The sequence below is a fragment of the Caloenas nicobarica genome, chromosome 1 (assembly GCF_036013445.1).
Source record: "Caloenas nicobarica isolate bCalNic1 chromosome 1, bCalNic1.hap1, whole genome shotgun sequence".
NCBI lineage: Eukaryota > Metazoa > Chordata > Aves > Columbiformes > Columbidae > Caloenas > Caloenas nicobarica.
In genome coordinates this window covers 33,675,254-33,697,293 of record NC_088245.1, presented here as the reverse complement: position 1 = coordinate 33,697,293, position 22,040 = coordinate 33,675,254, and the positions used below count along the sequence as shown (strand labels likewise).

Sequence of the window (22,040 nt, the reverse complement as noted above, 5' to 3'; positions counted from 1 at the left end):
GCTCTCCTCCTCGCTGATCGGGAGGGGTCTGCTGGGCTTCTGCTTCCTCATCTCCCTGGTCTCCCCCAAATCGCTCACAAAAGCAAATTCCACCAGAGAGAGAGACAGCTGCTTCTGCATATATTAAAAATACACAGCTCTATAAACGATTAATAAAAGATACCACTGACTTTGATTTATGGTGTAGTAATTCACACCTAACTGTTTAGATGGCTCTCAGCCTTCATCCTGGTGTTGCACAAGGCACCCAGGATGAATGATTACCCTGTCATGCAGACCGTTGTTCCTAGTTGCTTAAATTGAGCACTGCACATATCAGACGGGATCATACAGCTGATTATGGCACACTAGAGAGACCTTGCCCACCACATGGATGGTCAAAATTGGAATGATCAATTTTTCAAATTGCTTAATGATGCAACTGTGGGAACACTGTTGGCCATAGACTGCAAGGGCTCCGTCCTCTGGCATGCTGGGGACCTACAGCTGGTCCAAAGGTGTCTTTAATCTTGTGATCATATTTAATCACATGCGCAGACATTTTGGTGAATCCTATGAAGTGCCTAGTGCAGAACGAGGTCCTGCTGCTCCTCTGGTAGTGGATGAGGTCATGTTGTCTTTTTCCAGCTGTTAAATCCATGGGAAGCCACTGCACTTTTGCTGTGCCTCTCTGTGTTCTCTTTGACATTTGTGTTTGTGTGAGATCTATCCCTAAAAAGGGAATATTTCATTTTTAAAAAGCTTTGTGAAGATGAGATTGTGTTATTTAAAAAAAACCCAAAAAACCAACCAACCAAACAAAAACAAAAAAGAAAACTGAGAAGCCAGGCACTTAGTAAATTAAATTGTCCATGTGTGATAGAGAACAGAAGTAGAAATATAACCTGCCTGGTCACCTGCAGACAACTAAGCCAATTCCTGTTTACTTCCAGGTGATTCACCACATCCTAATGTCAATCAAAATGGATCAGGAGGCCTGCGAAGTGCCAGTTTTTCTCTGTTAACTACAAAGAGATCCTGGGTTGGCTTACTCAGCCGTAGATGTCTATGCTCCCGAGCCCGAAAACATGGCAGGGGGGTGGGAGGAGAGGCTTAGGTTTTCCCCATCCTCTTTCATGTAGTCTTGGAGTGATAGTACACAGGACATGGTTTATATGCTGTCTCCTTAGCACAGGGAAGTGAAAGGCCACAGTCATTACTAATGTCCCTGTTCATCAAATAATATTCAATAGTAAAATGCTGTAGATAAAAAATGACTGTTGATGTGGAGCTTGCAGGAGTGTAAAATCCCCACAGAAAACTTGTCCCTGATGATGGTCCCCAAAGTGGGATGGAAAACCTGATCGGGTTGTCGCAGATGGAAAGATAGACTCCAGAGTATTTAGATCCATGACTGATGCGTTGCTCCTCTTCAGAGGAGAAAATGAGGCCTCAGGAAGGGTTTTGTTACCTTTGTGCTGGTTTCTGAAAGCTGGAGTGAAACAAACCGTTCAGGGGAAACAATGCCAATAGAGTCATCACTTTGGCACATGAGCCCTGCTGGAAAGAAAGTCTGTTAATCCCCTCTATAGCCTCTCCATTTATACCCTTAGGCAGCACATAAACTGGCCAAGTACGAGAACAAAAGCTGACTAGAAATATCTCCTGTGACCGTTGTTCTCATGAGCTATTATCCCCTTTATTAAGGATCAGGCTAAGAACAACCTCTGTTAAGGACAATGTTCCGCGAAGAAATCTGATTATCATGCTGATTTAGGTGAAACTTGGCCCTGTGGCTTGCCTCTCCCCCTGCCCTCACTGCTCATTTTCTTATTGTGCTTTTAAGTGGTGGTGCCATCAGCCAGGCTGGAGGAATGCCCTGCCACCAACTCAGTCCCTGGCTCGGGGAGCGAGCCCGCTGGGCTTGCACATGCACCAAGATGAGTATCAGCCTGGAAGTACAGTTTGTCTTCACAGCGATTACTTTAAGATATTCAGCAATATCATTTTTACGACCAAAAGGAAAAAAAAAATCTTGGACTATGTATTTGTGTGTCACCTTACAGACAGGATCTTCTGGAGAAGGGCAAGGCATGGGACTTTTCATCAGATCACTCGTGTCTTTTCTTGTGTTTCTTTAATCGTGATCATTTTAGAAGTTAATGTATTTGATGTTTCGTTTGTTTCTTTAATATATCTGAAGCTCATTAATAATTGTGATTATCTTTTCTGCAGTTTTTATTTCATGAAAATAAAATTCCACACCAACGTCCTGCAGATGTACTTCCTTGACCTGAAGGGCACTGCAGACCAGGTTCCTTTGTGTCAATCAGAACCAAAGAGGAAAACAGTCCAAAGATGGCTTTTCTGATCCTTCTGCATAGTACATTTCCAGAGGCTTTTGGAGAACTTAATCAATCCTTCATGGAAATGAATCATCAGCTGGGATGATGCTTTGGAAATGTCGAGTGCAAATAACTGCGGTGGTTTTGTCAGAGAAAAGGGAGAGGGTTAGATTCGTCGTACTTGGCTGTACTGAACACGAAATTTCCTCTTTGGAAAGCTGTTTGTCTGCATCAAGAATAGTTGGGATGTACCTTATATTCCTGCAGTTAGAATTGTTGAAAAGATTTGATGAGACTTATCTATAACAGTTTTATGAACTGTGACCAAATGTAATGTTTCCATTCACATATTAGAAGTACGATTGAGGATAAATTGTTAGATAATGTGGACTTAAGGAGCTTATGAAGTGAATGATGGAGATTCTTGAAGTAAAGTAGTAAATTACTTTTTCAGACTATGTGGTTACAATTTTCTAACCCTTCCGATATTGCACAATCAAAAATTTTATTTACAGGGTACCCTGGCCTTTTAAGGCATAATCCTGTTTAAGGCCAGATAATAGGAATACATGAAATAAATGTAAAGAGCGACACATTAATTTGTAGGATTTTTGCATTTATTGAGCTATGATAGTCATTTGTGAAATGAAAGCAAGATACTCTAATAATGGCTTAGTTATAGATAGGCCGGATGAGGCTGTTGGTATTTAAAGACCGAGGATGTTTACATTTAAAGAGATGAAACTCCTGTCATGCTGGGAAGGTAGAGCAGAAAAAGGATAATGAGACAAAGAGTGGTAAGTGTTCGGGCCTGTGTCCGTTGGACTTAGATGTGGTGGTGCAGGATTCTTACGAGCATGCTGCTGCTTTAGGACATCAGCCTGAGAGAGCCCACCAGCATGTGGCAGAGAAGAAGAACTGCCCGGGTGCTATTTTGACCAGACTCTACAAAGCGCAAGTACAGTCAGTCCTCATTCTTTGCAAGTCCAAGTGAAAACTGGAAGCAACAGGAGAAAGCAAAGATTTGGGAATTTTTGCCCAAATCTGACTTATTCTGGGATTTAGAAGTGGGTGAAGCGGATAGTTCTACTCTTTGTAAAAGCAAGACAAATCAGAGTATGTGTATTAGATGTCCACGAATCAGACAATCCTGAACCTGGAGGAGGGAAAAGCAATCCATCTCAGAGTCAAGGTTGAGGCTTACATCTTATTCCTGGGTGAAGAAGAGGGAAGGTGTAGACCTCATTGCCCATCAGGCTGCAGGTTGTTTCTTTGGGTCTGTCTGAATTCACGGCTTGTCTCCTGCCCGTTAAAGCAGGAATAATCTCCTAGGAGGGTGGTGTACAGAGCCACTCACACCCATGTAGGACCTACAGTAGCAAACACAGGAGGAGAACAACTGGAAGGGTCCTGATTGGTTTTCATAAGAATTCCTTTCTTTCTTAAAAAAAAGTCTATTTAAAATTTGATATGTTTTTTCTTTTCCTGGGAATTCAGCTTTGATTGAAGATGGATACCTGGAAAATAGAATTGGTCTTCCCGAGCCAGCTGTTTGCCAGTGTTGTTAGCACCTCTTTGAGATGCCACTTCAGAGAACAAGGCTTGCTCCTTTGCAGGTCCTCCAGCACCCTCCTGGCCAAGCCTTGGTGGATGTTCACCTTCCTCAGGGGGTTTGAATTTGGCCCCCTTCCACTTTCCTTCTGGCCTCCGCTCTGCATTTTGAAGATTTGTACTCACAAGTTAATATATAACATATTGCTCACTCGTGCTCTAGCAAAGACAAGGTTTAATATTAATATTTGTTTCCTCAGCAATAAAGGTTGTATTCAATCTAAGATCTTTTAAACTTAATGCTGATAAATTGTGCACTTTCTTAATGTATGTTCACATTGTGTATTAGTCTATTATATGTGTGCTGTAAAAATGTGATGCATTAGCTTTGTAAACACACAAATAAAAACAAAGAGAAAAAAAGCATTTGCAAGCCAAGATACTTTTCAGTGAAGTAATGGATCTGTGAGAGCTGCAGTTCATTCTGAGCGAGGCTGAGGATGGCTCAACTGAACTAATATTAAAAAATCATCACCCCTGAAAGGACAGGTCCGATCCCCCAGCTTCTGGTTGTGTCCTCCCTCGCCCCTTGCATTGGTTCTGGTCCTGGCTGGATCTGTAACAAGGCATTTTGACTCGCTGAGCCGGAATAAAACTGAATAGGTGAAAAAGGAGGCAATTTTCTGCTGGGTTGGTGAGTTGAACTGTCTTCATGAAGGGCCTGAGAAATGCTGTGCAGAAGCGCACTGTGAAAGTTGAAGGCGAGGGGGAGCAAGGACACTTTTGGTGTCAGTCAGCTGCCTCTTCCACCTCCCCATGCGGGATGTGGGTCCATGAAGGTGAATGCAATGCAAGTGGGTGCTGCTGTCTGACCCTGCTGTGCCCTGCCATGATGCCCTGCTCTTTCCATGCACCAGCAATTGTGTCCATCTGGCCCCACAACGAGCTGGTTCGTTGTGCTAGACTGGCAGAAGAATATTCAGTATTCGTATGGCTTTAGTTAGGTCTCTCCCAGTTTTGCGTCCTGAGCAGGTTCTCCAGTATGTCAAATGAACAGAAATGATAGTGGAAAAATGCACAGAAAAGCTTGCTTGGGGACACAGGAGGTGGCTGAACTATGACAGAGGTGGCTTAGATTAGTTGAAACTGTGGACTGCAGTTCTACACTATACCTGTTTTCTGCCTTTCTGTTTCCCTTTGCTTGAATGAATTTGGGAAGCACAGTTACGTTTTCTGTCTGACTGATTTTTCAGCTGTACAAAGCCATATGTATACAATGGACCTAACTCTGATACCCAGTTTGCAAAAATATCTTCTTACCTGCAGGATGCTTAAAGGAGCCTGCAAGAAGGACAGTCTATCTAAAGGACAAAAGTACATTAATATTTTTAATAAGATCATACATAGTCATGAAAAACAAAACCCAAATCACCAACTCATGTTCAGTTGTCAAAAATGTCTGCAGCTGGTCCAATTAATTTGATGAGGTACACGAATTAGGAAATAACTTGCCTTAGCCTCAGATGAGGCTCAAAAGGGTTGTAAGAAACAGATGGACCTGTATTTCCAGGCCCATCCATACGTCAAGCACAGTGGCGAGAAAAAGTTCCAGCACTGTTCCCATATGTACTGTAGATCATACTTTAACTGCTTGCTACTTTGGGCATCCTTCTCGTGGTAAGGTCCTTGTACCTGATTGAGTTTGTAGTGCAAGTGATACCTCGGTGAGCTATGCACACCTTCTGTGTGCCTGGGACTGCTAAAGGCCACTGGAGAACTAGAGCAGTCATTGTCTTTGATTTAGTAGCAGAACCTGTTTTCATTACTTGGTCTCAGGTCCCGAGGACAGCCCAAATCCTCCAGCACTGGAGCTTTCAATAAGACATTGTTTGTTCTGCTGCGCTGTCAATAAGATGTCATTACTTTAGCTGCAAGACAAGACAGGATTTGTTAATGGCTCCTCTTGGGGGATGGTGACATTTTTTTCCCCTTATAGATCACTGAGGAAAAAATAAGGGAGCAGGCCGACAAGGAAAGAAAATCAGTTCAGCTTATTTTTGGTATTCATGCCTCCCAGTTAAAGCTTTAAGTTATGGTGAGAACAAATGCAGCCTTTTTCTTTTATTCGTAGTCAGGTGTGAAAACAGTGATATAATATACAATATGCATATTGTATATATCTTTTGAAGATAAAAAAAGAGATAATTTAGTATCTGTTTAAAAGGAGACTGTTGTGAGCTGTAACAGGTCTATAACCTATCATTTATCTCAAAGTACAGTACTCCACAAGAAGCAGATCATGTTTTGCCTTTCCCAGATCTAAGTAAGTAGTTACTAATTAACAGTAGATATGGCAAGAGTTTCTCATGTTGTGCTTTGACACAGCTGTCATCATTGTAACCCAGGGGCTGCACAGCTGGGGATGGAGCTGCTATCGCCCTCACCCCCAGACCTCTGCCTCTGCCCAAAACCTCCTGCAAACAGCCCTGTCTCATGTGGCCTTTGTCCCCAGTGGCACAGCAGCCTTCTGCAGGCTGCCCTCATGAAACTCCCTGGTCGCCCTGGGGTGTTCAGAGACCAGGTGACATTTTGGCAATCTCGGAAATAACAATGCTGTATTCTTTGCAAAACCTCATTCAAGTCAATAGTTGAGGATCTAATTCTGCCAGTTTTTATTCATCTATATAATCTTCTATGTAGTTATAACTATGAGCATCCTGAGGGCATGTCTGAACTTGAAAAATTCACTTGGCCCCAGGTGAAGCCTGAGCTCAAGGCACAAAAGCTACTCCTGAATAGGGACATTCAGAGGACCCAGACCAGGTGCCAAGACCAGCCCTGCCTGTTTGCAGCTGTGCAGGGGACTCCTAAAGGCACAGCCTGGCCCCATCAGCTGGACAGCCAGCTCAGGCGGGCAGGGAAATCCCTTTTTAAAAAATGTATTAAATTAACCATGGGATGAGGAGCACATTTGGTTGCATTTTCATAGATTCTTTGCCATAGAGGTGAGCCCAGGCTGCACTGGTCCCTGGTAGGGGCTGTCCAGCTGCTGCGCTGCCTCTCCCACTGCCCCGTCCCCCCCTTGCCACCCTGCGCGTCTCTCTGCCAGGCTGGCCATGTCACCACAGCCACCCGTGCTGGCAGAGCCACCCGTGGCAGCAGAGCCACCCGTGCCGCTGCAGTCACCTGCCTGGCGCACAGCTGCCAAACGCAGGGGTTGGCAGGAGGCAGCCCGGGGTGGCTGGGAGCAGGCAGAGCCCCTGCTTACGTATGCTGGCACAGCCACCAAAATATTTTCGTGGGACAAGTAACCTTAACCCCTGGCTCACCTCTTAGTAGCCAGGCTGCTCTCAGTTCTGTCAAACCCAAGGATGTGACAAACCTCAAGTGCCATTAACCCTTGGTGGAGGGGATGGATATTTGGTGCTGAATGCCAGGCTCGGGCTATAGTCACTGTTTCCACCGACCTGTGGGCTCCAGCAAGTGAAGATCCTGCAGTGCCCTTGCCATGGAGGCTTACATGTAACTCTGCTTGCTCTGAGCAGCCAGACCGGTTTAGAAAATGACTGCATGAATGAGCACAATACAGCTGTAACAGGAGACCGGTTGCTGGGAGCCAAACAGGATCCCAGAGAATAGGGAGGTAAGGTGATAGCCGCAGGTGGCTGTGGCTCCCTGCACGGCTTACTTAGCCACTTGTGCAACATCCACCCAGAAGCAGAGAAATGATGTGAGAAGCTTACATGGATACTACACGAATCTCTAAAACAAACCCAAACCAAACCAAAAACCCAATATCGTTTTAATGCTGTCAGAGTTGGCTGTAATTTTGCTCATGTTGTACAATTTAAGAATTCCCCTATTAACTCCCTCTTCCTGTGCTAGAGGTGGCTTTTTGGTATCCTGCCCTGTGCTTACTGCACAGTGGGATTTTGTCCATGGCCCATGTCAAATGATTTTCTTCTTTCTCTTTTTCTTCAGCACTTAGGACATTACCGTAGCCTATATATTTACAGAGAATAATATATCTTGATACAATTGGATGGAAGACTTTTTTTTTTCTGTGCTGCAAAAGAGCATCTTGCAGTGTGAGGCAGGCTGGGAGTTGTGTTTCTTATAGTCAGCAGAACACCCATCAGTGTGTGCGTGTGTGTTTGAAAGATGATACGTGTTCACATGTGCACTTCCATACCCTCTGCTAAGACTGCCTGGAGTAACCAGAGAATTGATGAATTCATTCTAAAAGCAAGAGAAGTGATTTAATTTCTTTGCATCTTTGCTGACTGATAAACTGTAAACTTAATCCCAGTGATTAGCATTGCTTTTACAGGATAGTGGTATCAGAAAAGGCAATAAAAATCATAGAAAACTTTAAAAGGCTCTTGTTTTGATGCACTTCCAGCTTGCTAATAAGAAAATACTTTCTTCAACTTTTCTGGAAAGAATTTGATACTATTACCAGGCTACTTAAGATACCGTACTTTCTTACGAGGAAAATATTGCCCCAAGCCATTTAAAGGTTATTTATGACTAACTACATACATATCTTTGGTGTTTTGTGTACCTGTTGCTGATCCATGGTTGAGGTCCGTATAAATGCAAATAAAAATAAAGCCTGCAGCCACTAGCACTACTCCCCTGTCTAGGAAATGCAGCCTTATTTAGTGGATGGGAAATGACAGATGGGCATACTAGAGAAAAATCTAGACTTGGTGTGAATTGCTGATACCTTTGCTGAACTCTCTGGTGATGTACCGGTGGGAGGTACCAGGTGGGGCAGAACACAGTTTGTGTTCATCTGGCACACACTGGGTATCCCAAACCAATGCAATTCACCTGCTCTGTGACAGAAAGAATTAAAACTAAGCAGGCAACACCGGCAGTAATATGCTACTTTGGCTATTTGTGTATTAAGTAGAAAAATACTAAAGCCCGTTCTTTGAAGGGTTTTTAATGTATTAGTCAATGTAAAACCACACTGTCCTCATATAGATTTGGCCTATGATGATACTATATCCTTCTGCTCATAGGAAAATAACCCTTATGCTTCGGCATCAATTTCCTTTTGTTCGACCCTCTGACAAAGCCCAACCGATGCAGCTTTGATACTGGCATCTGCACCACGTACAGCCCTTAGTCAGCAGAGAACAGGTTGGAAGTGGTGGTAGCTCCTTCTGTAACTATCATGAAGTTACACTTAAAGCAGATCTTGGGAATACTTAAGAGGAAAAAAACCCAACACACCTCAATGCAAAAAAGGTCTTCATTTAAAATTATTCTCTAATCTTCCTGCTCTCTAAGTCTTAAAAAAGGATTTCATTGAAGTAGAGAGGAAGAGTCAGAGCAGAAGCAGAAAACTGATGGCTGGATGGCCTGGAGAGACAGAGAGAGTGGACCTCCTGGAGGTGAGAGCATCACAGACTCGATCCAGATGGAGAAATAAATGATGACTCTTTGAAACATAACACAGGGTTTATCATGACAGGAGTGAAAGGGTATAAAGACCTAAACTGTTTATTTGTATGAGAACATAATGGTCCTTGTCATCGACTTGGCGTTGAAAGGAATGACTCCCATCTAGAGGATGCAGAAAAAACGGGAGATAAATTTCAGTAGTAGTAACAGTTTAATGGAAAAAGATTGAAGAAGAGGAGGAATATGGAAATTAGACAGGGATGACATTCTAAGAATTTAAATGTGGCATTTGGCAGCAGCAGTATCGGTCATGGAAAAGCAAACAATGCTAATCAACAGCAGATGTATTGTTATTTTAAAATAGACTTTATTTAATGACAATAAATATAAAGAAATCTTAATATTCAGAAACTAATAGCAAACATTCTTAGAAAAAATACAAAAAATACATTCTTACATTCTGAATGTTATCAACATACAGAGTCTAAAACAGTGGTGACGGTCTGTAATTTATGGAGCTTGTTAAGGCAATGAAATGGTCACTGGTCCAAATTCACCCTGACTTCAACAGATCTGTACAAAGAAAGAGTCTGGCCTACATACCATGTGTAAAAAAGGGCAAAACTGATTCATAGTTTAAAACAAATGTTAATTTTCCCTTCAAGCAGACCTTTAACTATTATTAAAGTGACTTGTCCTAAAAAAAAAGGTTACAAATACTCATATGTTGGCAACTGCCCACTCAGCATTTTGTTCTGATGCTTCCACAGAGCTCCCTGTGTACAAGCCAAGCACATTTCAGCAGCTGGAGGTAGAGGCTACAGAAATTGCACAGCTGAAATCAAACTATTAAAATGCAATTATTAGGCACTCTGTTGGTTTTCTGCTTCTTTCTCCCTCATCAGAACTGTGCTGTGAATAACACTGTGCATACGGCAAACTAAACTGAATTCTTGTAATGTCTTCTGAAATTAAATGTTACAGCTACATTAGCAAGGAGTGTGGCACTTCAGAAACAAATCACTAGAGCAAAAATTCGATGTTGACTGGGTGATGCTCTCACGCAGTACTCATGGCTCTCTTCAGCCTAACTCTGGTTTTAGTTCTCTGTACTAAGTGCCTGTCAAAGACCATTAAGTGCATGTCTAAAACCTGCCTTCTGGTTCAGCTTAAACCCAGAGGAATGCAGCCCACGTGCCCTAAGACCAGTCTGTGAAAGGAAGCACTGCCCAGAAAGTGGGGACAAGTGGGAGACTAATTTCAAAAGCACATTCTTGATCTGAACAAAAATGATAACGTAAAAGCTGATTAGGATTTTATTATGGGGGGAGCCCAAGTCATAGAGATACATGCTTTGCTGATGTATCATTTTTTAAAACCATTATTTCAAAGGCAGGAATATAAACTCTCCATTGCACTGGGGACCAACTCCTCCTTTAGGAAATGATGTCGACTGATGTAAAAAGGGGCAAGCGAGAGAGGCCACAGGAACCAAACAAGGAGCAGAAGACCAGGCACTCCTGAAAATCAGCCTTAAGCTTTGCCACTGCTCAGAGTGACCCCAGGCAAGGCACTCAATTCCTTTGTTTCCTAGTCTTTTTACCTCACAAAGAGGGCAATAAATGCTTCCTTAAGACCAAGTAATTACCTGAAATGGTCGATTTCGCGCCACATTTTTTTCCCCTGGTCACAGGATGCTTGCTTGCCTGCCCCAGCCCTCCAACACCAGCCCTGAAAGGGTACATAAGGCACACTGGTGCTCTGGTCACTGACCAGGGGGTGAAAATGGCATCTCTCAGCTGCACATAACTGCAGATGGGACACGGCCAGTTCAAAGGTAAAATCAAAAGCTCCAAGTCTGAAAGGAGCCAACTGGCCTTTCTGACCAAACTCGTTTCACAGAAGGAAGTCCCGAATACTTCATTAATATTGTTCCACGAAGCAGTTTTTTGGACAAAAATTTGTTTTTATCCAGAAGTTTGGAATACTATGTGGTGGCAGGACGGCGAGCACAAACTGAAATACAGTAGGTTCCCTCTAAACATCAAGGAGCACATTTTCACTCTGAGAGGTGACCAACACTGGCACAGGTTGCCCAGGGAGGTTGTCAAGTCTCCATCCTTAAAGATACTCAAAAGCCGTCTGGACATGGTCCTGGGCAACTGGCTTTAGGTGGCCCTGTGTGAGCAGGGGGTTGGACCAGATGATCTCCAGAGGTGCTTTCCAACCTCAGCCATTCCGTGATCAGGGGAAAAGGTCAAGCCAGTATCGGGGCGATGTATTTTGGTAAGAAATTCTGTCTTCTTTGGAAACTTCTGTTGGTCCATCTGCCCAGTTTATATTCGCTTCCTGGTAAATGAAAGGCTTGTCATGGTTCCAGCAAAATCAAAACAAATGGCAAATAATAGAATTCCCTGTGCAAAGAAACACTGCTTCCATTGCTACTCTGGTTGACTGTCATTCATCGTTATGGGCTATCTTGTTTTTCTGTCCCGTATCTTTTTCTGTCTTATGGTGGTGTCTACACAAAGTTTTCTAGGCATTATAATAGGTAAGCTTCAGTCCTTCAGAGTCAGAAATGCAAGTGGTTCTCTGGAACTGCGAGTTTCTTTCTTTCAACTTTCCTTGATTTTTGAACAAAGCTTTCCTCTCACATTCTTCCATGTGATCGTGCAAAGTCTTGCCAAGTGAAAGCTTGTGTATCAGGACTGCTGAAACGACTCCCCTCACGTGCTGGTTTAAATGATGCCGTTTCAAAGAATAGGCTTGAGCTACACGGCAGTCAGGATTCAGAAGTTTTGCTACAAAATTCAGATGTTTGATTCCTTCTGATTATTAATGGGATAAAATACATTTTATAAACGCTACTTAGTTTCTGCAAATGAACTTAACATATAAAAAGCTATATGAATAATCTGAAAAATTCTGCATATCTATTACATTCAAGAAGAGTACAAAGTTAAAAACGCTACAGTCATCACCTGGTTTACAGATTACAGGCATACTTTTGCTTTTTTAACAAGATTTTGGTTTTCAGAATTTGTAGAAATCGGTGCATTAAAACTGTTAAAAGAAAGCAAGTTAATAATCTGAAATATCACTGCTGCAGATACAAAGCGGAGCTCCACATATATGATTAATCTGTAATTCCCTAAATCCCAGTTTGCACTGGAGCCAAAATAGCCAAGCAGATCTGTAGCCTAATTTGAAGATGACTGATGGCTCTAGTACATGCATCCTCACTTCTAACATTGTTCCTAGTTATTTTAAGCTTTATAGCATGGTTAAGGCATATTAAATGGTTTATTCCAGCCTCCGCTTTCAATAGGTCCATGGTCTTGCCAGAGTTCATGTTGTCACGCAATGTTGCATCACAACAGGTCCAGCTGCACATTCTTCCTGTGTCAAAATCTGTTGGGAAGAGTTCAGTGCCTCTGGTGTGGGAAAAATGCAGAAGACAGCCCTCCACAAATATTGATTTAGTACACGGAAAGACTCCTAACACTCATTACTGTTACAGGTAGGAGACCTTCAATGCTACAGTCATTCAGAGCAGAATGGGCAAGTGAACTAATGAAAGTACATTGACTGGGGAAAGATAAAATACCTGAGTTTTCTACTCACTCAGAGTGCTATAAAGTCAGTTTGTATGCATTGATTTCAAAGGCAATTCTCCTGTTTACACAGAGATTGATGAACAGGATGGGCTTACAGTCCTGCTGCTTCTTGTGATCCAAGCGCATGATTAATTGCAATATCTTGTTATCCATTTAAGTCTCAGGATGCATAGCTAATTCAGCGTAGCACATGACAGCGCTTAGTATGTCGATTCCAATGACTTAACAACATGATTTTGAGTTGTATTTTCCATCTCTTTCCTTCATGTTTTGGCTTTTCTTCTTTGTTTTATAGTTGGGGTTTGCGTTAGTAAGTAATCAAAAATCCTTCAGAGGACATGATGGTATTCTTACAACAAATCGTTCTTAAGGCTTTAGTCAAGTCAAATGACAGACCTAATAGCTGATGCCTAAATAAAGTGGAAAGCACTCTATGTATTTGAGAATTAATCTGCATCGTCTTAAAATGATAAATAATTTTTATCTTTACATGTTAAAAAAAATATGTCCTACTAAAACTGTTTAAAAAATTGGTAACTCTTCTTTGAGTCGCAGCGGTTGCATTTGTCCAAGGGAAACAGGTAAATGAGCAGTTAACAGTTGCAAGAAACAGGGAGTAAAGGGAATTAATCCAAAGTGTTTGATTAACCATTGGTGATATCTGGACAGGTATTAGTTGGCTAAATACTGTTATTCCATAGAAAAGAAATACTTATTCATCTTTCAGACGGAAAGTGCTGTCTACTCCTTTGATAATCTTGTCGGCTATTTTCCCCATGTTTTTCTTCACAACTTTGAGATCGTTCTCATGCAAGAGTTTCTGTGTTAGGTACTTCTCTCGTTTGACCTTGCTCTTGGTCTTCTGTGATACATCTGGAATTACGTATGAAATAACAAACTTCACAAAGTATATGACATGCTGGGGAAGGTGAAAATGAAAAAATTGTCAGTCCGGTTGATCGTGACATTATTAGTATTAGTATTAGTATTAGTATTAGTATTGAAATGTAACATTATCTTGTAAGACTCTGAGCTGGTTCTGTACCAATGTCTATCACAGTGGGACCATATTTTGAAAAGCAGACAAGTAATGAATAGAATAATTGTCTGATAAACAAAAATTTCTGATTTTCTAATCCTGTTTTTAACAAGAACTTCTCTGCCTGCTTTGGGGCAACCCTGGTACCCAGTCCTCCTTCCCTGCATGGAAATATTGTTTACAGTTTTAAAAAAAATTGTTTGGGGTTTGTCCAAATAACTTTGGAGCAATGGACTTTACTACAAGAACTTTGATCTAACCAGTTGCATGTTTCTGATGACTTCAGTAGTCCCTGGATCAGGCCCAAAGCACATTTTATAATGTAAGAATACCTAATATTCCTCTCCCTTCATCTTGGACTGACCCTTATCTTTTGTGAGCCCAGACTGTAGCTGCAGAGGAAGGAGCAATTGCTTTTTGATGCTCACCTAGAGACTCACCTCTTGCAGTGACTGTCTTTATACACTTCACTCTGCTAGTGCACGTGTATCATGTATTCATAAGGCTATGTGCAAACTTCCTCTAAGCACATGTAAAAATATTTTTGGTGTAACTGTCCCTTCTATTTCTGATACTAAATATCATTTTACAGTTCTGGGGAAAAGAAACTGGAAACATGTGGAGCAATCCTTTGCTGATGTCATGATTTCAGAGGCTTCTTTTTCTAATGCTGCTACACTTTATTTACGTCTCTCAAGCTCTTGTCCATGCTGGCACACACGGCCAGCTCTGATACCTGTGCCTGGACAGAACATTTCGAGGGATTTTCTGCATGGGGGGAAGAGAAGTTTAAATAAGTAATGCTCAAAGCCCTGTACACTTACTTACCTCCATGACAATGATGAAAGCCAGCTTGGCTGCAATGACATGCCAGTAGTAGATGTTATGCTCATATTGGTGCTGGTGACCAGGAGGGTAGCGGAAATCCCGGTATCTGAAAGCAAAGCAGGGAAGTGAGAACCAGGCTGAGGCATCTCTGCAGTAAGGCACTGTGGCCAGAGGATGGAGCAAGACATGTCCCTGCTTAATGCAGCCAGGAACAGTCAGCTTGCACGTAACTTCAGCAAACTTCGTGTCTGCAGAATAAAGACATATTTGGCTGAAATACGCTCCCCCCCCCCAACCCCTCCCACTGAATTAAGAATTTCTTATATAACTTTTAAAGTGCTTTTTTTTGAACACTACCAATTATGAGAAAAGCAAAATAAAGTAAGAATTTTCTGTGTAGCACAAACTTATGGGTGAATACTTTCACTCAGTTCTGCCATTCAAAACAGACTGCCTTTTAGTGTGTTTTAACATTTCTTCCTGGATATTTTTAACTGAATTGGGTGATTTAGATATTTAAAAATTATATTTATTTTTGTCATTGGAGAAGAATGGTTATTTGATACTTGCCTGCATGTCGTTTGGTTCCCAAACCAAGGAGAAAATGGCTTGCTTGCATTCTTGAAGTCCGATATATTGAAGACAGAAAGTGTACTGTTTATATACCCTTTCATAGTGTGACTGCTGTGACTCCCATAAGGAGGGACTGAAAAGGACCAGTAATAAACCAGACGAGGAATCATGTCAGATGTAAAAGCAATGATCATAGCCTGCATTTCAGAAAAATAAAACAAAAAAGCAGAGTAGTGTTTAAGAAATAAGCCTTAATATACATGGCTTTGTCCTTTAGTTGGTATCTTGAAAGTTACAGTATGAACTAAAAATAGAAAATATGTGCTTTTTCAGTCAGTGGTTCCCCCAGCAAATGAGCACTTAGTCACTCATGGGCATAAAACAATCTCTTTCTGGAATGTGCACTCTGTACAGTTTTAAAATTACACTCACTCTGTTGGGTGCCTTAAGAAAGTTATACTACAACACACTTTTTTCTTCATGAGCATGCAGTGGAGGTCAACAGCAAAACTCACCTTAAAGTACTCTAACCTTCAGCAAATGTGCCTGCCATCAGATGTACTTATAAGATGCTTAAAGAAATCCTGCCTGGTGAAACTTATGGAAACAGAAAAGTACTTCAGTAACAGAAAATTAAGTTTTACCAGGAAGCCTGAGGTTTGGGTAAAATAATTGAATAAGTTATATATATATATATAGCTAATCCATGTCCGACCCTAGAAACATCCCACTCCTTCTGAGGTGCTAGCCAGCCCAAATTCATCTTGGCAGTTGTTGCCTCATACATGTGGAAACTGCTCTTGATGCCAAGATAAATTTTTAATAGCAGCTGCATAGTGCTGTTTTACATATGATGTGACCATTTGTTTTTATTTTGCTCCCAAGAGAGTCCCTGTCCTACTCACTCTGCTAAAGACAAACTGGGTAGGAAATATCACCTCTGGGTTTGTTGTGGGAAGTCTTTTCTAAACTCAGGAACTACCCAGAACATCCTCTTCTGGAGGGCAGATTAACCGCGTTTGATCCAATCCCCTCTTCTGCTATTGCACATTCAAAAGGCTTCTCTGTGAGGAAGACTTTCCACTGGCAAGATGTGCAGCAGAGTGCCTGGAGAGAGGCTGTCTGTCCAGCTCATCATGACAGGCGTCTCTGGTGCCCAGCACCTGGGAAGGAGTGATGAGCTCCACTCCAGAGCTGAAAGAGAAATCTTTTGTCCCACAGCAGGGGAAAAAACCCACTTGACAGCATGGATGGAAGAACCAGGGCAGAGACTTGGGGGAGAAAAGTGTGAGGTAGAGGTCTAATGGGGTCAGAGGCAGAGAGGTGAAGGCAGAGAGACAGAAAAAGGGCAGAAAAAAGCTCTAGTGAAGGTGTGGGATAGAAGAAGGGGCAAAGTTAAGCAGTATTTGGTATCAGAGGAGCACAAGAACTGGTTAATATCTGTATTTTATTCCCCTTCATGCCAGCCTGCAATTCGTGCAGTCTGTATTTCCTTATTCTCTTGAGATGCGGTAAAAATTGTCCACCTTCATGCAGCCTTCCCAGCAAGAGAACCCCAGCCTGAGGAGCTATTTTCAACAGCTGTAAAAAAAGCGAAGAGAGGAAAAAGGATAAAAAAAAAATGAGGACATCTCTTCTACAGTTCCTCAAACAGCACTTTGGTGGCAGTGCTAGCTAAAACAACCACTGTCCCTCCTGCCTCTGCCCCTGGCAGCCACTCGTGTTCCTGCAGCAGATCAGATCACAGTGCTGATCTGGTGTGGAATCCAGGCTGGATCCACTCCCTGATCTGGTTCCTTGTGTGTTTGTCGAAGTGCTGGTGGCAGCACAACACAAGAGACAGCGACAAGGAGAAAATCCAGGGAAGGGAAAGGGTGAGGAGCTGAAAAGGCTGCAAGACTCACCCCACCTCAAGTAGCATCACTGCCAAACGTTGAACACTGTCCTAATGTCTTACCATTTGAACTGGTTTATTTTGAAGTAATGGAAAAGCTAAACTCTAGTTAAGACAAAAGTTGCAGAATAAAGACTTAAGATTGAGACTGTGGTCCAAAATCTATATTTGGTTCTCCAGAATATTGTTACAATTGAATTTAGTTGAGAGAAAGTTAGTTTGGCTGATGAGAAAGAAAAGGGAGGTGTCCTAAGACTAAAATAACTTGCTTAAAATTTTCAAGGATAAGATTGGGTTTTTTTGTACTCTACTCTGGCTTAAATCAAATGTAGTTGGCTTGCACTTTTGAAACCTGTTTTTAAGCATTACATGTCAGTGTGCAATGAAGTGAAAATTATGTGTTTTTTATATTTACATACAGAGTAGGTGTTTTTGGCTTCTCAGAAATATATAGTACTGTGTCTTGTAGTTGCAGGGAGACGACCTCACACTTACATTACTATTTTTAACTAAAGTACAAGCACAGAAAGTTTTAGTTAAATGTAATTTCTTTCTGTTCGTTAGCTCATACAGTCAGACCATAAATGAACTAATAGCAACTGAACAGTAAGGCAAAAAAAACCCTTCTCCCTTTGGTCCAAAGAACTTTGATGCTGCTTCTTTGTATCATTTAGAAAGATGCTGGAATACAGTATTTACACAACTTAATATTTGCTCTTCCTGAATTTTTCTGCAAGACCCCAGGTCTCTCATTGTCCTTAATCTGAACCATGTCTCACTCTCCTCCCTCTCTCAGAATGATCTCCAGATGTGCTCCAGAGAGCTGCAAGGACAGAAATAGGAAAGCTAATCCTACAGCATCGTCTCAAAGGAAAAAGGTTTTTTCCTCCTGAGTGATGGGCTGCATTTCAGAGTATGGCACTGGAGAACTACAAACAAATAGCACATTCTCCCCTTCCCAAGCATTACAGCACACAGTTTTCCATTTGTACCATAACTAATTAAAATCAGTCTTCAAATTGACAACAGATGCTTTTGGTATCATGCAATAGCAAGTCGAGTGCCTGAGCAGCAGCTCTCAAAACTGATAGTTTTCTCAAAAGTTGCTTGCAAGTTGCTAGCAGATGTTACAAAGGTAATGCATGAAGGAGAAGACATGCTACCCAAGTCTAATCAGCTGTAACAAGTCACGTAGAAGAGAATAAAGTTTCTGTGTACTAAGGAAACATCAAGGCAGGGATGCTAAACACCGATGACCTATAGTAGATTGTGGATGTCAAACAAGAAAAAAACAGACTTAAAGGAAGAAAACTGCTTCTAGCATTTGCTCTAATACATGGCTTTATAACCACACTTCATCAGCAAGAAATATGGATCTCTTTGAGGTCCTTACCACACCTGCAGCACAGCCTTTCGAGCATGAGAGTCCCTGATGCTGTGCCCCTGGTGTGCTCATAGCCCCACCGGTGTCAGTGGCGAATGCACCATGTTCACATTGACATTAACTGTATCTAACACGTGAGACCTCCAAAACGCCTGACTCCAAAATAAACCTGCCTGCAGTTAACAGTCACATAAGCACTAGCATTGAGTGCCTGTGAAGGAGGACAGAGAGTAATACCAAGCTGTAAATATACTTTTGCATGTCGAGAGCGGCACATTTTCAGTGATGCCTTGAGGGGTGTAGCACGTAAGGAGGAATTTGGAGTGAAAAAGGTGCAAAACTCAGATTAGCCTCAGGTGGGCTGTGACTGGGTAGCGACAGACACCTATTGCTGGGTCTTTTTTCTGCAGAAAGCAGGTCACGAGTACATTCCTAACAGAAGCCTACACATCTGAGTCACCATAAGGTCACCAAAGCCACTTAAACTCTGCCCTGAATATCATAAGGACTGTGACTAAGGTACTTGTAACAATATTTTAAAGTAATCTTACGATGTACATTCAAATTTTTCTTTCACAGTGGTATTACAAGATCCAGCTGGACTGACTAGGAAAGTCAGCATATCCAACAGCATTATGTATTTGTTTTCATTCCAGGGCATCTGAAACTTTTTTTGCCTTTAATTTCATAAATTTTCCAGCAGCATCGTTCAAAAGAGGATCTTGATGCACCAATAAAGTTGCCTCAACTTCTAGCTATGCTAGGTGAAGCTATGCTTCATCTGGGAATTTGCATTATCTGCTAGGATTTGCATCATTTGCTGGGACAGTTATCACTAACAATTTCTTGGCGCAAGCACTAAAACAAAAGAGCCCAAAACTATCTCTAGTGTCACCTGACATATCTAAAAATCTGAACATGTGCTATCAAAGTTGCATCACTTTTGTTTTAAATTTTAACAGCAGATTTACTAGTAGGCCTTGGATGTTTCACATGCCTATGGAACAGCTGGATTTATGTTTGGCTTGCCTCAGCAGAGCAGTGTGAAACAGCTGGAACATATGCTTGAGCTTGTTGTCTGTCTCTCAGATTCTCTTGTAAATTTTCCATCCTCAAGTTCTCCTTCCATCATTTCTCTGTGCTTATTTGTCTGTGCCTGTTTCTCTGCCTTTATGTTCTCATGAGTCTCCTCTCTACACCTTAGCTATGTTTACCATACCTGTTGAATTTCTATAGTGTGAAATAAAGTTCTGAACAAGAATAAGGGCCATTTTGGGAGGTCTCTGAAGACCTGAAAATTCATCTGAGAGCTGAGGCTGAAACATAAAATTTTCCTAAGCATGGAAATCCACTCTGGATCTAATAATCAAATAATTCACAGTGGAAAACTCCAGTGGATTATTTTTCTCCCCACAATGCAGTCTATGTATAAGATCTTGGTGAATTAACAATATGGGAAATTTGAAAGGTCTGAATTTCATTATTAGGAGTATATTTGTCAGGAAAAAAAATCTACATATTTTAAAGAAACCCTTTAAAAATTAATTTTAACTCCAACTGAAAAATAGATTAATTTCAAAATTCTCAGAAAATTAATTCTGATCTCAAAAGGTAAGTGCTGCAATTTCAAGCATATGCTGTATTTTTAAGTGCACAAGAAAGAAGCTGAATTTCTCTTTTAAGTGCAAAATTGCTTAAAGCCAAATTCAAATATGAAGTCATTGAGCAGAAGAATTGTAACAAATAGAAACAACAACCAATTATAATTTAGCTAAACCGCAACTTATTTTTTTTCAAAATTCATGCATTTAACTGTAGACTATCTGAAAACATCTCTGTATTATGAGCTATAATTTTAGGAAAGATGTGCTATAGTCTTCATACGTAACAGATTTTCCTGAAGACTCTAGCAACTCTAAATAAAATTTGTTTTCTTTAGATATAATGTTTTAGACAGTAGCCACATTCTGTTTCTAAAACATCTGAAAAGTAACTGAGAATCTAATTCAGAGGGGCCTCAGTCTTAAGGGACTGATACTCGTAATTCATTTAGGATCGTTCAAATGCTACATTGCCACACGTGGCATCCCCACATCTGGATGCAACACCTGCAGTGAAGGCATTTTACGTTTTGCAGTTGTTGGCCGAGTACTTACGTTGGTGACTACGGCCAGAATGGCTATGCCCTGCATGATGGGCTGCCAGGCGCCGATGTCTTGTGCTTTCTGTGGAACCATGCGCCGGAACTGGGTCGTTAGCTTCCAGGCATCCAACCGGATTTCCAACATGTTGTTAATCAGAGCCAGAAGAGGAGCCAGGGGGAACGATGCCACAAAAAGAGTGACAAAGCCAAACTGTATAACTGTCAAAGGGAGAGGTTACATACGTCGACGAAGCTTTCGCTTACTCAAGATAAGCACGTACACTTTATATACTCCAAATGTGGGAGACGGAGACAAGACTGAGTTCCTAGAGAATCTTATGTATGAGGAAGTATGAGCACAACAGTACTGGAAAAACCTGCTAGGTGGCGAGGACAGAAAAAAGTTACAAGTCACAACACACCAAGAGCAACTGTTCTATGTATTTAAACATCCATTTATTTCTTATATCTTCATCTTGAAGACTTGGAAATCTCATGACTATCTCTCTCAGTGCCGTGCTGGAAAGCCTGAATCATTTTATTGGTGCCCAGGTCCTGGTGACTGCAGACCCCATCAGAGCAGCCTGACACAGGGCTCCGCTGCACAACATGGAGCGTGGCAGCGGGCTGCCTTCTGGGTGCATTTCTCATAGAATGGGCAAAGAAGCAGCACATGCTGTTTCCTACTTCTAAATGGGATTGAGACGTAGCTGCTTAATACAATAAAAGCTTGCAAAACTCTCTATAATGTCTGATCAAAATTTGTCTTGGAAAACATTCATGTCTCCTCCGCCTATAGACTTATTAAGCACTGCTTGTATGAAGATTTTCTTTGGAGTGTGTTTGTACCCAGGAGTGATAGTGAATCTGAACCGTCACTTACCCATTTCAAGATACTCATAAAACAGTCCAAGTTTTCCAACAGGCTGCAGGTGGTAGTCCTGTTCCCAGCGTGGAACAACTTTTTCTGATCTAGCAGCTGCACAGTATCTTCCAATTAGATTCTTAACCCAACTATCAGCCAGGGAGAAAAAGACCACTAACATTGGTAAAATAACCTAAAAAGTTCGGTAAATGGAAAAAATTGACATTTGTGCTGTTATAGCTTTGAACAGTGGCTTTTAGTTATTCTTGAATTACTGAAAAATTCCTTCGAATGTGAGCATAATCTTCTATTGCTTTACCCTGAGAGCAGTTATTTACACCTATAAATAACGGTGTAAAAGGGAAATACATCAGAGTCATACTGATTTATACTCAGGTTTTACAGGT

The 22,040-nt window shown here is 41.5% G+C and overlaps 1 protein-coding gene across 1 annotated transcript in view; it reads right to left on the bottom strand.

The window, feature by feature from the left end:
- Window positions 1-13,100: 13,100 nt before the first annotated feature.
- The window catches only part of ANO6 (anoctamin 6), a 72,226-nt gene continuing 63,286 nt past the window's right edge, over window positions 13,101-22,040 (bottom strand). The window contains 5 exon segments of the mRNA XM_065658462.1: window positions 13,101-13,826; window positions 14,775-14,880; window positions 15,345-15,544; window positions 20,782-20,987; window positions 21,652-21,782. Of these exon segments, the coding sequence (XP_065514534.1) occupies window positions 13,620-13,826; window positions 14,775-14,880; window positions 15,345-15,544; window positions 20,782-20,987; window positions 21,652-21,782 (850 nt within the window). The 3' untranslated portion in view covers window positions 13,101-13,619.